General features: G+C 38.3%; 3 protein-coding genes across 9 annotated transcripts in view; all 3 read left to right on the forward strand.

Annotated features, from left to right (window-relative positions):
* Positions 1-979: 979 nt before the first annotated feature.
* On the forward strand, positions 980-4,561 carry tmigd1 (transmembrane and immunoglobulin domain containing 1). Its single transcript, XM_032532878.1, has 6 exons — positions 980-1,105; positions 2,060-2,143; positions 2,301-2,591; positions 3,443-3,730; positions 3,835-3,938; positions 4,031-4,561. Exons 2-6 carry the CDS (start codon positions 2,083-2,085, stop codon positions 4,040-4,042), a joined length of 756 nt encoding a protein of 251 aa, XP_032388769.1. The 5' UTR covers positions 980-1,105; positions 2,060-2,082; the 3' UTR covers positions 4,043-4,561.
* A 1,577-nt stretch (positions 4,562-6,138) lies between these two features.
* pimreg (PICALM interacting mitotic regulator) lies at positions 6,139-11,299 on the forward strand. 5 transcript variants are annotated; one of them, XM_032532876.1, is made up of 6 exons: positions 6,142-6,281; positions 7,796-8,119; positions 8,263-8,567; positions 8,675-8,766; positions 9,443-9,485; positions 10,652-11,299. In XM_032532876.1, exons 2-5 carry the CDS (start codon positions 7,811-7,813, stop codon positions 9,475-9,477), a joined length of 741 nt encoding a protein of 246 aa, XP_032388767.1. In that variant the 5' UTR covers positions 6,142-6,281; positions 7,796-7,810; the 3' UTR covers positions 9,478-9,485; positions 10,652-11,299. The 5 variants fall into 5 exon arrangements, with proteins under 5 accessions (XP_032388765.1, XP_032388767.1, XP_032388764.1 ...); XM_032532875.1 differs by having other exon boundaries at positions 6,143-6,281; positions 8,675-8,770; positions 9,447-9,485; XM_032532873.1 differs by lacking the exon at positions 9,443-9,485 and having other exon boundaries at positions 8,675-8,767; positions 10,649-11,299.
* A 1,273-nt stretch (positions 11,300-12,572) lies between these two features.
* cct8 (chaperonin containing TCP1, subunit 8 (theta)) overlaps positions 12,573-15,111 on the forward strand; it is a 7,090-nt gene continuing 4,551 nt past the window's right edge. For all 3 annotated transcript variants that reach the window (XM_032532830.1, XM_032532831.1, XM_032532832.1), the window contains exons 1-7: positions 12,573-12,791; positions 13,366-13,456; positions 13,585-13,664; positions 13,898-14,047; positions 14,400-14,580; positions 14,688-14,749; positions 14,829-14,966. In XM_032532830.1, coding sequence (XP_032388721.1) covers positions 12,732-12,791; positions 13,366-13,456; positions 13,585-13,664; positions 13,898-14,047; positions 14,400-14,580; positions 14,688-14,749; positions 14,829-14,966 — 762 coding nt within the window. In that variant the 5' untranslated portion in view covers positions 12,573-12,731. The remainder of the gene's footprint in view (positions 12,792-13,365; positions 13,457-13,584; positions 13,665-13,897; positions 14,048-14,399; positions 14,581-14,687; positions 14,750-14,828; positions 14,967-15,111) is intronic.

A 15,111-nucleotide genomic window follows, 5' to 3' on the forward strand; every position in this document is an offset into this window, starting at 1 on the left:
GAGTAAAGAAGTTAAATCAGTACTTCTTCTTTTACCAGAGTATTTTTTAACACATGTATCTGTACTTTTACTTGAGTACGGGAAGTGAGTACTTTTGCCATCTCTGCTGGTAACATATATGTCACAGTGTGTCCAGTAAAGAAGTTGTCAGAAGAGAGACTGTTGTTTTAAGTGCAAATGTAAAAGCACTTATCCGCTGGGTAGTTAGCAGCTTTGCTCTCCATTTATGCCAAAAATGCTGTTGATGACTTATTTTTTTATTAATACATTTAGTCTCTGCTTACTGTCAATCATCTGGCCTGAAAAGCAGGAAAAGCAGGGCCAAGGGTGGTTAGGGACACGTCTTGTGTTTGGGTGAAAATCCTCTCCCGTAGAAGTCTCAGACCTGTTATCTGTTTTGCAGGCCGAGCTCTGCTAGGCACTAACCTTCTGAAGACAAAACACAACGCACAAACATGTCACGTGGTAGCAACTGAACCCCCCCTGTGCACATAAGATCAACCAGAAAGGGAAAAGAGTGAGACAAATTTAGGGAGAGCTATGGATGCATAATTTTCCCTAACCTTGTCTCTGGAACATATTCCATTGTAATAAACGTTCTTTTATCCAACCTACGGACTTGAACCCTTCTTCCTGAAAGAATCTAGAAGGGCAGGATTTTAGCCCAACAACAGTGACTTGCTTCATCAACAAATGTGTAGGACTATACTGTCAAATGCATTATTACTGTCTTGTGGGCTTAACAACCTTTAATTATTAAAAACTAAAATTTGAAGAAAGCACAAGATGTGCATTTGAATGCTTACACACTCAAGACGTTTTAGTGCCATTGTAATGACTATAGCCAATAAAAGACTTTCCTTGCGTTTGCACATTAGAAGTATGAAACAATAAAAAAAAATCAGGGGTGGGAGGATTGAAAGGGTGTTGGCACAAACAGGAAAGGAGAATGATGAAAAAGTCGTTGAGAAACAGTGAAGAAAGTTATAAGAGTGTGGACATGAAGCATATGTTAGCTAGAGGCTAGAACAATCCTCCACATCCTCATGTTTACAGGGAGAACAAAGAAAACACGGACAAGAAATAAGAAGAAATAACCATTGTCTGGTAAGGGGTAACTTTAAGCGCTATCATGCATTTTATTCACATATTTTATGTTTAATTTAAGGGTAAACCCAGAGAACATTGGTACTGTGTTGCTGGTATGACTTGCTTCTAAAAAAAAAATAGTAACTCTTAATATTTCTTTTAAACAAACCACAATCACATATTTTTGCTTTTAACTTTAATAAGTGTGAACAAGCGAACTATAATGGACTGCAATGTTTTTATCCAAAAGGATGATTTTACGGCAGATCTAACAGGCAATTGTTGCAAAATTCAGTCTTCGAAGTCTTGTAAAACACTGGGGAGAACATAATCTATGTAATAAAATTGGTTTCCCTTTCTTGGATACAATATTCTGGTAACATTGATTTTCCTGCTTAATCTTATTGTATGACAGATATTTTAAATTGGATATGACAAATGCAATTGATGAGTCGAACTGTACCAAATGTGCTTGTGTGTAATATATGAAAGCAAAACAAAAATCTATGAAATGGCAGGATTTCATGAAAAATAATTGCCTTGAAAAGCATTTTCAGACTTTGTACTCTTAAACCAACGCTTGAAAACAATTCTCTAATTCTCTAATATACTATACTTTAAAATGTGGGTAAAAACAAACGATAAATGTGTTAAGTATTGTTGTTTTTGTCACAGATGTTGGTAGTCTAACAAGGAGAAAAACAACTGAGACTAAAAAACAACAATTCATACTACTTTATGTAAACCATGGAAGGCATTATGAAAGGAAACACAAAGCAATGTAAAAACATTATATACTGTAGATTTAATTAATGCAAACAAATGACAGAGTCTATCACTGCTGCATGTCTGGAGCTTCTTTATATTTTTGTTGTTGAAAATTGCTGGACTTTTGGTAAATTTTGATTAAATGAGAATTTTTAATAAATCTTTTATTAATGCTCTTTTCAATGATCTTTTCCTCACTTGCAGGTTCATCCGAGGACGGGTAAAATGAAGTTGATCAGACCCCTTCTTTTCCATTTCCTCCTGTACTGTGCAACCGAGACATTAGGTAAGCCTGTTTGCAAGTCTGGTCACCAAGAATTGAATTGGCCTCTTTTATTATTATTATTCCGATAAAAGATTTTGTTGTGTGCAGTCTAAGCTGTTACCGCTTCACTCAGCTGTCTCTTAAAGTCTCAACCTTCTCCCCCCTTTTTTTTCTTAAGGTGTCAAGATCCAGTCTGTCCCAGGAGTCAACAGTGAGGGTGTTATACAGACAGAGCTGGAGAAGACTGTGTCTCTGGTATGTCAGTCTGACGGCGACCATGAGAGTCAGGCTGATGAAGAGTTGGTATGGAAGAGGAATGGTGCTGCCATCAGTCTGACAGAAGAAAATAAAAAAGGTCACAGCAGCGTGTGTGTTACACCCATCATCTATGAAGACAATGGTGCCACTTTCACCTGCCACCTGAGCAAAAACGCCACAGTTACCGCCTCAGTCACCCTGAATGTCACATGTGAGTACCTTTAAATGAATGTTGTAATTATGTTGATAAGTATGCTACTTGTAATTGATAACTTAAATAAAGCATTTGGGTCAACTGTATTTTAAGCCATGCTAGGGATGGCAATGTCAGTCTGTCAGTCCACCACTCTGGTCCACATGGAAGTATCCCAACAACTATTAAATGAACTGCTGTGAAATTTTGTGCAGATATTCATGCTTCCCAGAGGATGAGCCCACTGATTTGTGTGATCCACTGACTTTTCTTCCAGTGTCACTATCAACTCAAGATTTGTGAAATGGCATCCCCATCTGTCTCAGCTCTACACTGTGTGTTTCATTCTAGCATGCATGCTAACGTGATTAACTAAGACAATGAACGTGTGAAACCTCACTCACTAAAGATCAGCATCTGAGCATTGTCATTGTGAGCGTGCTGATGTTAGCAGAGCCTAAGCACAGCCTCACAGACCTGCTTGTGTGGCTTGTTAAGCAACAGCTGCAGTAACAAACTGAGGAAGAAGAAAAAAACAAGATTAAGAGTCTACAGGCAGCCTTAGGCACAGTGGTGCTTTGAGCTAAATGCTAACATCAGCTAACATGCTTTTGCTTAACACTGTTTACCACGTTCTTCATCTAGGTTTAGAGGGACTGTTATTAGAATACATCTTCAGGGACCCATGAAGGTCGGTACAAAAAAAGCATGGCAATCCTTCTGTAATAGTAAATATTTAATTACAGTATTTCAGTCAGGACCAAAGAGGTGGGCCAACCAACAAACTGACATTGTCATCTATAAAAGCATACTATTAGCGTTGTTAAAACTGCTGGCTGCAAAATACAATTGAAAATGTTCCTCTTCAGATCCCCCACAGCTCTCTGGGTCAGAGGAAGTTGCAGTAGAAGAAGAGGCAGTGCTAGTCCTGCAGTGTGATATCTGGGCCAATCCACCTGTGTTTTCTGTGTCTTGGAAACTAAATGGGAGCACAGTGGATCTATTAGCAGGTGGCTTCTCGGTGACCAATGACGGCTTAACAAGCCGGCTAACCGCCAAGAAAATGAAGAAAAGCTTGCATGAAGGCACGTATCAGTGCACAGCAGAGTCCCCCATCTATGGAGGACACAGCAAGCAATTCATTGTTGCAGTAACAGGTCAGTTCACACAATCAGTGCAATCAACACATGAAATAATGAATCAGTCAGTGATGTAAAGTAAGAAAAAGTGGGTTGATCATTGTCTTCCCCCTCATCTGTAGAAAAGACCTTGAAGGTACCACTAATGCCCATGATAGCAGGCCTAGTGGTGGTGTGCCTTACTGCACTTCTTGCCATTGCTTCACGGTGGGACAAAATTACAAAGGTAACATGCAGAACACACTTACATTCAGAACAAAGACTGACCCTGTCTCATTACAAACTGAACCTCCTAATGCTGCATTTCTCTTTTGACAGTGCTGCAAGTAGGTTGTGCTCAGAATAACCAATCTTCTCTTCTTCAACAAATGAGAGAAGCCATGAAGACATCATGGCATGTTTTTTTGTGATTGGTGACCGTGATTACCCTTTTATCATATTTGACATTCAAATATGGGCTTAATTGCTTTCATGCTGAGAGTTTGAAGACCAATACAACTCTTCTATCGGTCCGTTGAGAATTGGGTGACATACATCTAGCAGATGGTTAGCTTACCAGCTGCTGGCAGTAGCTTCACATTTATCTTATATGATAAATATGAAGCTATTGACCAACATGAGGTTCTTCTCTTGGTATTAAGCAAATAAGCATTTTTCCCAAACTGTGCTATAAAATCAAACAACAAAATGTAGCATGAAATTCATTGTATTCTCTGTTGATTATGGCCGAGTGATTCATATTTTTGCAATGTGAATTTAAGACCATCCTTAAACTTTTTACTTTTCACAGTGTGATGCACCACAGTCTGTTTCTTGTTATCTTTGCAATAAAAGTGCTTTTGTTTTTGTGACCTTGGTCTTTGGTTTCCACATTTGCACTGAACTTTAACTCCTGACTCAACAATACAACCAAGACTTGTTAAAATCACGTTATACATTTACTCTTATTGAGAATAATGGACACAGACTTGCAGTAAATAAGGGTCAAGGTCTAGGTTGTTGCACTATTACCAACGGAGAAACTTTTAACAGGTTCACATAAAACAGCCCCGTGCCAAATGAGGATGGTAATATGTTTGACAAGAATGCACAGGTGTGCACAGTTAAGTGGTTATCTAATGTGGAGATAGATCAGGTAATCTGAGACTATGGCAGCAACTTTGAATCTGTAGTCAAGAATTGACTTATTTGGTTGTTTCAAGTGTCAGAGTGTCAGACTTGGCAGTTTGCAACTATTATGTCCAGAGGTTAGTAATTAGTAATAATACTGTACGGTCTAATTGTTCCTTTTGGGAAATTCTCAGAGGTTTTTATGTGCTAATTACATGCCAAAATTAGAATGTAAATGTTGCAAAAAGCTCTGGTTTGCTTGCTAATTGACATGTCTAAAATAGTTTTTGTAAAACACAGGTCCATCACAAATTGTTTTACAATACAAAATAGATTAAAGGTTAAGGAAAAGTCAAAGCACGGGCGTATTGATGCCTTTATTAAATCACCACAGACAAACAAAATACAGTAGGTGGATCTGAAAACACTGCTTAAAACTGTTTGACATGCAGGTCTGTAGTGACATCTGCTGGTCACTCTGCTTTAAACCCTGCCCAGTCCATCCTGATCCTAATCTGAGTTTTGTGTTAACGTGCAACTAATGACACATGAGAAAAAGACAAACCTCACGCTGTGTGGAAAGTAGCAAATCAGTGTTTTGTGACCTGTTGTCCTTGTTCCGTCTATGTCAGTAGGTATTTATTTAATTTAACCTTTACCAAGTAATTCCTTTAAGATTTTTAATCTGAATTCCAATTCCACATACCATTATAAAATGCAATAACATACAGATAACATGACATGTAGGCTCTGTTATATTGAACTGCGTTATTATAAGATGTGTTAATAATAATAATCTGCGTGAACGTGCCATTTTCTGTATTCCTTATGTAGCCTATGTATCAAACACCTGGTATGGTAAAAAATCAACATCTTACCCCAAGTAAAAAAAAACTGAACATTGTTAGTATAGGATTACATTGGAGGAATGAAAGGATATATTTCACAAAATGTGACAAGGTGGTGATGATGAAAATAGTAATGATAATTTTCAGGGATATTACAGAAATAAATCTCATTTTTACAGGGATAGAATTTCAAAACAGGTATTGAAATGTTGGATGATTATGGTCTCTGATTTGTTTGTCCTAAGGGAGTGTAATTTCAGTATTTTTTCAAAATTGGTTTTCTGTGTGACCCTTTACATTTTTTATGCAAAACGTGGCCTTCAAAATAAGAAAATTTAAGACAAAAATGTGTTTTTAACAATCAAGGTGTCCGTTAATATTTTCAAAGCATCAATTTTTTTTAATCTTTGAAGCACATTTTTGCAACTCATGATGACCAATACGCCCAGACGTAACGTGTTACGTCATCCGGGGGGCTTTGCGTGAAGGGCGTGGTGATGTGTGTCTGCGTGCGGTCTGCGGTCCACCGCCAAATTCAAACAGTGGAAGAAAGAAACAACAGCAAGAGGCAGCTGAAGTAACTAGTCAATTCTCACAACTGGTACTTTAAGGTAAGCTAGTGTCACTGTAGCTAGACGGTTGAGTAACTGGTGTTCAACATAAGTTATTTAACGTAGTAACGTATTTAGTGTAAACTGAGGTGGGCTAGCATAAGTTAGCTAGTAACATTAATGTTACTGCTGATAAGGTAACGAGGCTTTCGCCAACAAAGCCCTGTTTTTGTTGTTTGTGAATAATAATCATTTGCCACTGGTTCTTTAAAACGTATAAGTTGTTACAAATGTTAATCTTGTAACTTAATTATTGTTCGTATATGACGCACACGTGTTAAATCGCTGTTATTTGCTCCTCTGGTGTAAAAAGATAATCAGAAAGGTGCAAAGCTAAAACATCCAGATCAAACTTTCAATAACTCGATTAGCTGCTACTTTACTTTACGCGTGGTTGCGGGTCATTTTCCGTGCTTTGTAAATCAACATTTTTGGTCAGTAACGTTGCCAAATAATTGTGCAGTGATTTCTCTAAATGCCAGTTAACGTTGCACTTAGCTAGGTAGCTAACGCATTAGCTCAAGATTGTGAAGAGTTGAACTTGTTTATCTCGGTCTTAATGTCTGGAAATGGCTCTTATTTACTTCTTGTAACGTTATACCTAATGTGAATAATACTTTGTTTTATTTCGAATTTTATCATGAGTGAACTTTAGTATTTATATATCATAATTTATTTGAATTATTTCCTGTAGCGGGATTTTCCCTTATCTATGCCTGCAACTAACAATTCTTATCAACAATGAATCTACTGATTCAGAAAATACCCTATAACATTTTCCAAGAGCTGAGTGTGATGTTTTAAAATATCATATACCAACACTCCAAATCTCATTTAATTCACATACAAATAGCATTTAGCCTAAAAGGAGATCAACAAATTCTGACATTTGAGAAGGTGGAACCAGAGTCATTTTGCTTGAAAAATAATAAGATGATTATCAAAGTTGTTTCAGACTGTTATATGATGTAACAACATGAATTTGCTGGGGACCTGGAGTTTTTGTCCAGGCTGCACATTTTCATTTAATCCCACACCAGTGTAAAGCACAGTTATTTTTAAAATCTGCTATTAAAATAGGGCTGCACAATATAAGGAAAATAAGCTATACGTTTTTTAAATTAAACGCAATTACAATATTACCCAAGACAAACAGAAATTGAAGTGTACTCAATTGTTCTGCTGCTTTCCGTATTCTGCTAAAATACAACAAATAGTATGAAAGGAAATAATTTTCTCCCTTTTTTATTGAGCAAATTGAACATTGAATAGAATATAAAAGGCACCAGTAAAACAGTGACAGTTATTATAAAGTGCTCTTTTCTACTGGTTTTCTTTCAACTAACACAAAAGTCTGTGTGTCACAATATGTCGCAGCCTTGTGCAATGTTTGTCGCGCCAGTTGATATCGCGATGCCGATTAAAATAAATAAAACGATACATTGTGCAGACGTAATTACAAATATTTTTTCCACACTCTGCTGTTCGGTTATAACTCCCCTCCCCTTTTGCAGGTAAGCTCAGTCAGCATGGCGTCTTCAATGATGGATGGCGTAGGTAAAGCTGTGGTGGGAGTGTGGCGGGCACATACAGTCCTGGATGAGTCGGACGGTGCAGAGAGCTCCCCAGAAGCCCCCGATCGTTTCCGCAAGCTTCGCTCTTCATCTTCACTTAACTCTCTGCGAATGTCTTTGCGCAAGCGGCTCCCGCTACGTTCGGTCCAGACCAACTCTCTCCCAGAAAATCCAACATGGGAGACCCAGAAGGAGCAGCCAAAGCCCAACGCGGTCCGCAAACTTACCCGCAATGCTCGGAACTCCATTACTGGGGTATATCAGGTAGATGGATTAAGTCCCAAACATTTGTACATCTCTTGTTATTTCTGTTTTGACATACATATGATAATCAAGCAAGTTGTAGGCTGTTTTGTTCCCTCCTCACCATCTCTCTCTTCCCTTGTTTCCTTTTCTCCCCTACCCAGAGGCTGCAGAGGACCAGAGAGTTTGCGCGTGAAGAGTGTTTGGTAGCAACCCCGGGTCAGACATGTGATGGGGAAGAATCTGGAGCATCAACTTCTCGCACCCCAAGACGTACGCCTAGCCGGGCTGCGACTCCCAGACGCACCCCCAGATCAGCAGTTACTCCTGGACGTACCCCAGGCTCCAGGAGAAGGACTCCTGACGCTGGCGTCCGAGGGGTGAAAACAGGAGGAGGCAGGCGGCAGCTTGTCCGCATGGCTGCATTACGAAGTCCCTTTGCCTCCCCCAACACACAGAACCAGAGGCTGTGAGTCTCCTGTTTTTCAGTCAATGTTTTCCACATTGTATTAGTCTTGGTTTGCTTCCTTGATTTCTGTGGTTGAATCTGCTCTGAGTGTTTCTTTGCTGTAACAGAAAGTTTGACCGAGATTTGGAGTCGGTGTCCAGTGGAATCAGGAGGCTCAAACATCTGTCCAAGGCCTTTGACGATATTATTGGCAGAGACAATGGGTAAAGGATCTTCATTTTTGGGTTTTAACATTTTGATTTTCTAATAGTTAAAAGTTTTGTTTACATTTTCAATTTTTTTGTTAGTTATTTTCTGGTTGTGGGTCGAAGGTCGCGTAAAATCCGTTTTCTGTATATGTGTGAATGAACGCATGTGTTCAATAGGTGAATGAGAGTGTTTTTCGTAGTTGAGGAAGCCTTTGGTCGGTTTTCTGTTATTCCTTCATATTTTGCATAGAGAGACAGATGCATGATCACCCTCTTTACCCTCCCACCCAAAGAATCCCAACAGCTTGTGGGTCACCAGACTTCCTTCCCCTCCCCCCAGACACATTCTTCCCGGCTAGATTTGAAACTGTTTCTGTGTTTCTGGTATTTGAATGAGGAGGGAGTGAGGGGGCGACAGCAGGGGGAGAGAGTATGGGTGTGCGAATTGGAGCCAGATGAAATGACAAAAGTGTGCTTGAGAGAGGTTGGAGTATATTTACATCACTTCCTGTGTTGACATTCAAAATGTTGAATCGGACCCGCCCATAAAGGACAAAATATACTGTCAAAAACCAAAAGGCATATGGACAGTGACATCGTCTGTTATCAGTGTTTATTACATGCAGGCTTTTATCACTGTATGAAAGGCTTTTCCTTTGGTGATAAAACACACATTTGTTTTTTCACACAGGCAGTTCAACTATTCCCTAATTGTGGAGTAGGGAAGAAGGTAAATTTAAATATCCAAACATTTTGTGGAAGCAAATGCTCCATGTGTTACCAATTTTGTGACATGAAAGTGCATGCCAGAGCTGGCCTGATGTCTGTGTTTCGATGCATGAACCCTTGTATGTACCGTATGAAATTGTTAGTCTGTGACCTGCTGCAATGAAATGCTTTTTTTGTCTTCTCTCTATTGTCCAGGAAAAGGATGCTCTTCTTCACTATCAGACTCACACTTCCTTCCTCCTTTACTACTCTTTGCTTTACATATTGTCTTGTTCTGTCACATTATCAGCTCTATCTGAATTCATTTGTTTTCCAAATTCAAGGTTTTAAATGGACTTAACATAAACATAAATACTGAAGCGCTGCTTTAGAAGAGTCTTGTTTCTAGATGTACCGTTGAGAAACCATGTCTTCTGATAGGTACTACAACAACAACTGTTTTAATTGTCTCATTTTGTAAATAATAACAAAATAGCCCCTTTTCATGAACAAATCTAGCTCAAAGTCCTTTCACATTAATTGTAACTAAGAATAAACCGATTCAACAAAGTTTTTCTTCAGTCAGCGGTTCCTATGTCTATCTTGTGAGAGCAGAAACAGTATTTTGTCTTTTTCACCGTTTAAACAGTTTAATATTAACAGAAGAGAAAAGAGTATCAGAATTTTCTGACGGTAACCAAAACAAAAAAGAGCACAAACAATTGGAAAATAACTTTTTTTTTTTTTGTGCTCATATAATGTTTTTTGGCTTTTTCCTTTTGTGTCATATTTTTTTGTGCATGTACTAGGTTTACAAAGTGAAAAGCCTCCATACTTACCATCTTCCAGAGAAAACGATGTTCACAAACAGCTCCATACAGCTCTATTGTAGTCCAGGCTTTACTTCCGTGACAAGCGTGCGTCACTTTGTAACACATCTTATAATGCTCGCCTGCGACTCCCTACACTCATCTCGATGCAACATGAACCTGAAAATGGCGGTAATATTAGAACTTTAAGATAGACTTAGAAAAATAAAACTAATGCATAATTTATTTACTTATCTCCTCTTTCTATTTCTCATTGACATGAATGCAGTCTTAAAACCAAGTTGCCTGCGGACACTTTCATTAATGTCTCCCTCTGTGTATTCTTCCTGCAATAGTTTTTTTGTTTCTCCCCCTGCAGGACAAGAACGAGGGAACGTTCTGGAGGAGCAGTGATGAGAAAGTTGGACCCCAGCGGTAAACTGAGCCACTCAAACATCACGCGTCGAGCCACAAATCTCTCCAACACACTGGGAAGTTGGGCCCACACAGCTGTGAACACTGTTCGCAAACCCAACTGAACTAGCTATGTGCTGTCTGTATGGAAAACACGGGACCTTTTGTAGCCATGTTTAACATGTATCACTGTTACATTTACATGTAGTGTTGTCATGATACTGGGAGACTGTTACATGGCACCTTGCCTTCTTTTTTTATTCCTGTATGTTTTGTGTAGTTGGTAACATTTAAGTAATTTTTGTGTGTTTACATCTCGGTTTAGCTGGTTATTGGTAATACATCCTCGTTGTAGCTACCAAAGGGATTTCTGTGTTGTGGTGTATGTACTTGTCATGCTGCTACAACCAAATGTCTTAGTTACATTATCAAGATACTAATATTTTAGTTTGTATAATCACTTTCAGCATAGAAACCTTTTTCATGTTTCTAATATTTACTTTAAAAGAAATGCTGCACAAGACCAAAATTGTATCTGCGCAACTAACACTAAAGTTACTGCCAAAGGGGAGATGCATTTTTCCTCTACTTTATATGTATGCAATAATGTAACTAATATTTGTTTTACTGTTGTTGTTTTTTTTTTAAATTACACTTGATTATGTACAACTTGTAAAGTGCCTTTTCTATTAGGGGGACTTTTTTAATACAGTAGATATGTACAGAAGCTTAGGCAGTATTAAAGTGTGATTATTATTATTTTCCCTCCAGCTTAGCATTTATAATGGCCTGTGGATGATTCATGCATCAATACTGTACACATAAATCATTTGATTATGCGATGAGGAAAAATGTAATGACTTACCTGATGTCAACGAGGAGGATGTTCTAGAGCTATATCGAGCAGGTTTTTAGAGTTATTGATTTTCAAACGAACATCCTCAAAATAAAAACCTGTAAGCTTCAATAGCCTTTTCGTTATAGCAACACAATACTTGTCTGTAGTGTCTCAAATTAAATAATGTGGAATCTATTCTTGTCAGTGATATTTATTATGCATGTACATATTCATACTGCTAGAACCGGATCCTCTGCACATCGGAACCAGTAGTGGAAGTCACAAGCTTTGAATATCTTTTTTTAAAAATAAACTCACAATTTGATAGAATTTGGAAACGAGTGCTTTGCAGTGAGACATTAGAAGACGTTTATTTTTTTATGGCATGGAAATATTTTACAGAATTCTATAAATAGTCAATTGTGGATTTAGAATGTGATAGAGTGGGATAAGGCTATTTTTGTCCAGTGGTTGTTATATTACTGTTCTTAGTACTTTTTTTATTTGAATTTCAATGGATACATTTACAGCACATCCCTTGGTGGAATATAAATTTTAAACATCTTTTTATATATACATATTTATATATATCATACCACTATATTTATAGCTATTATTATTAGCTATATTTGATGGACTGTTTTAGATTAAACCACCCAACAGGTATATAAAAATAGCTTCACAGTGACTAATTTTCAAATTAAAGGTCATTTTACATTTAAAGCCTCAATAACATAAAAGTGATAGTTGCACTAATGTTACTTTTGATACTTTACAAATGTATTGTGAAAATAATTCTAGTGAACTTCTACTTTTAGTATTTTTTTATTGATTAATAATACATTTTATTTCATGACACCCAAGGTTAATTCACAAAGTATTTTTTTAACACGGTTAGTGTTTTTACATGGTAGATGGTTTTGTTTTGTTTTTACAAGTAAATAAAGGTTAAGAAGTAGGCCTATAAAGTATAAAAGCGAATTATTGTTTTAATCTAACATTTCTAAGACAACAGCTCCCCCAAGTGGTCTGCCATGGTCACAGCAGTTGAAACGAGAATCGCTCGGTTTGACCCTTGTTGTTACCCGTCTTCAGTCCCACGCATCGTTGAAGTCGCTCCTCCTCTGTCTCTCCGGCTTTGTACCCAGAGCTGAACACACGCCGCGGCGACTTTCTCAAAGATACCGGGGCGTCTAAACATCTGAAAATGGCTCTGCACGTACCCAAAGCTCCTGGCTTTGCCCAAATGTTGAAGGATGGCGCCAAGGTGAGGTTAAATCAGTTTGTTGGAGTAGTTTGGTAGCTTTGAGTGAATGGTTGTGAACTAGCATGCTAGCTAGCGTGAGTTAGCACGCTGGTTCACAGTCATGAGGGAGAATTCTAGAAGCAAGGCAGGCCGCTCGGGTCGTCTGCACCCGGGACTGTTGGGATGTCGCAGTGTCTTTTCTTGCACTTAAGTGTATATGCCGCAGTATATTAGCTTGCAGTGGTAGGTGACTGTCAGACTAGCAGTCAGACCCGGTAAACTGTCACAGCTAAGGCTTTGATTGTCACCACGGTTTTGCCATGGATGCTGATGCTTCCTGTTTTGGGTTAGCTTTAACTCATCTTGCATCTCTTGATGGTGCTGTCCAAGATGCCCATATCGTATCGTATTGATTAAACCTCATATTCCCAGGATTATTCCGATCGATCAATTACATTTAAACTATTTTGATACGATTTGTTTTTCTGTTAACTTTAGTTATGCATACCAATAACTGTGTCTGACATGTACACTAATGAAATGCATCTCTCTTTGGAAAGTCACAGTAGTTGAGTTATTATGTTCTCTGATGCAGCACTATTCAGGGCTTGAGGAGGCCGTCTTTCGTAACATCAGAGCCTGTAAGGAGCTTTCTCAGACCACACGCACTGCATATGGACCAAACGGTAAACTGGAGCTACTCCAATAGTAATATATTTGTATGAAGTCTTTGTTCCAGCTTTGACCTATTAAAGCCTTTATTGGCGAGACAAAAAAAATCTGTGATGGCTAAACTGACATTGTTGCCTTTCAGGCATGAACAAAATGGTCATCAATCACCTGGAAAAGTTGTTTGTCACCAATGACGCTGCAACAATTCTCAGAGAGCTCGAGGTGAGGAAAAGTAATTTTATTTTGGTTAACATACATGAAAGAAACAATTATTTCCCACAATTTTCCCCCATAGATAACTGAAAAAAAGGAATAGGCTGTCCCCATAGAATCACCCAGAATTCCAACAACACTAAATGAAACTAAATACTTGTGCAACATATTGCATACAGAAATTATTTATAAGTTAGAAATTGTTTAATAACTGTTTCTGCAAATGCCATTTGTTTTTATAGGTGCAGCATCCAGCCGCCAAAATGATTGTGATGGCATCCCACATGCAAGAGCAGGAGGTCGGAGACGGAACAAACTTTGTCCTGGTGTTTGCTGGAGCTCTGCTGGAGCTGGCTGAAGAGCTGCTCAGGATGGGCCTGTCGGTGTCAGAGGTAAACAAGTGTAGTCGTCGGTCATCATCATGCATGTTGTGCTGTGTAGATTTTTTTTTTTTTTTTTGATTTGACAGCAAGGTCTTTTGATAAAAATACTTGTATTGACTTTCATTTCTGCCCACAAGGTACTCTGTACCAGTTTGTTGTTGCTTGTCTTCTGAAGCTGTTTTTAGATAAAACTCTATTTTCTTGGTGGTATTTTGAGTAATGTCATACTGTAGGAAAAACAACACTTAATGCAAATCAGCTTAATATTGGCAATAAATCAATATCAGGCTTATGCCGTAATGCTTTTTATGAGAAATGAATCCCTGCATTTGCTCAGTGTCCTCTTTCCTCTTTTTGACAGGTGATTGAAGGCTACGAGAAAGCTTGTAAAAAGACTCTAGAGATATTGTCAGACTGCGTATGTTCGTCAGCCGAGAACCTCCATGATGTTAAAGAGGCAGCATCTCTCATCCGTACAGCAGTCATGAGTAAACAGTATGGCAACGAAGACTTCCTCGCTAACCTCATTGCACAGGCCTGTGGTTAGTCAGCTATTTAGACTACCTAAACCAAACCACCAAATTATCTTAATGGTAGGATTAATTGAGTAAGTCTCTAAGTTTTGTTTCTTTATTGGTTTGTTCTACAGTGTCCATCTTCCCAGAGTCCGGCAATTTCACTGTTGATAATGTCAGAGTATGCAAGATTATGGTAAGCCGCATTATCCATTGAAAATATTTTGTCTTGTGTGTGTTGTTTGCTTCTAGTTTAATGTATATGGTGTTTTCAGGGTTGTGGAGTGACATCATCCACCATGTTACATGGCATGGTTTTTAAGAAGGAAGCCGAGGGAGATGTCACATCAGTTAAAGACGCCAAGATTGCTGTCTACTCCTGCCCCTTTGACTGCATGATGACAGAGACCAAGGTAATGAATACTTTAGGCTCTCTTTGATGCTTTAGAGACATCTTACCTACAACAACTAAAAGGAATTGAGCTTACATTTTTTGTTTTAACATATGGCGGTTGACTTAGTTTTGACTCCGTTTCACATTATGATACATTTGGCCTA

The sequence above is a fragment of the Etheostoma spectabile genome, chromosome 13 (genome assembly GCF_008692095.1).
Source record: "Etheostoma spectabile isolate EspeVRDwgs_2016 chromosome 13, UIUC_Espe_1.0, whole genome shotgun sequence".
In the NCBI taxonomy this organism is placed as follows: Eukaryota; Metazoa; Chordata; class Actinopteri; order Perciformes; family Percidae; genus Etheostoma; species Etheostoma spectabile.

Bases quoted from the DNA above. Each gene is read 5' to 3' on its own strand.
- tmigd1 (XM_032532878.1), top strand. From the start codon at position 2,083: ATGAAGTTGATCAGACCCCTTCTTTTCCATTTCCTCCTGTACTGTGCA. The intron at 2,144-2,300 runs GTAAGCCTGTTT...TTTTTTCTTAAG, and splicing joins CTGTGCAACCGAGACATTAG to GTGTCAAGATCCAGTCTGTC. The intron at 3,731-3,834 runs GTCAGTTCACAC...CCTCATCTGTAG, and splicing joins ATTCATTGTTGCAGTAACAG to AAAAGACCTTGAAGGTACCA.
- pimreg (XM_032532873.1), top strand. From the start codon at position 7,811: ATGGCGTCTTCAATGATGGATGGCGTAGGTAAAGCTGTGGTGGGAGTG. The intron at 8,120-8,262 runs GTAGATGGATTA...TCCCCTACCCAG, and splicing joins CCATTACTGGGGTATATCAG to AGGCTGCAGAGGACCAGAGA. The intron at 8,768-10,648 runs TGGGTAAAGGAT...TTTCTCCCCCTG, and splicing joins GATATTATTGGCAGAGACAA to CAGGACAAGAACGAGGGAAC.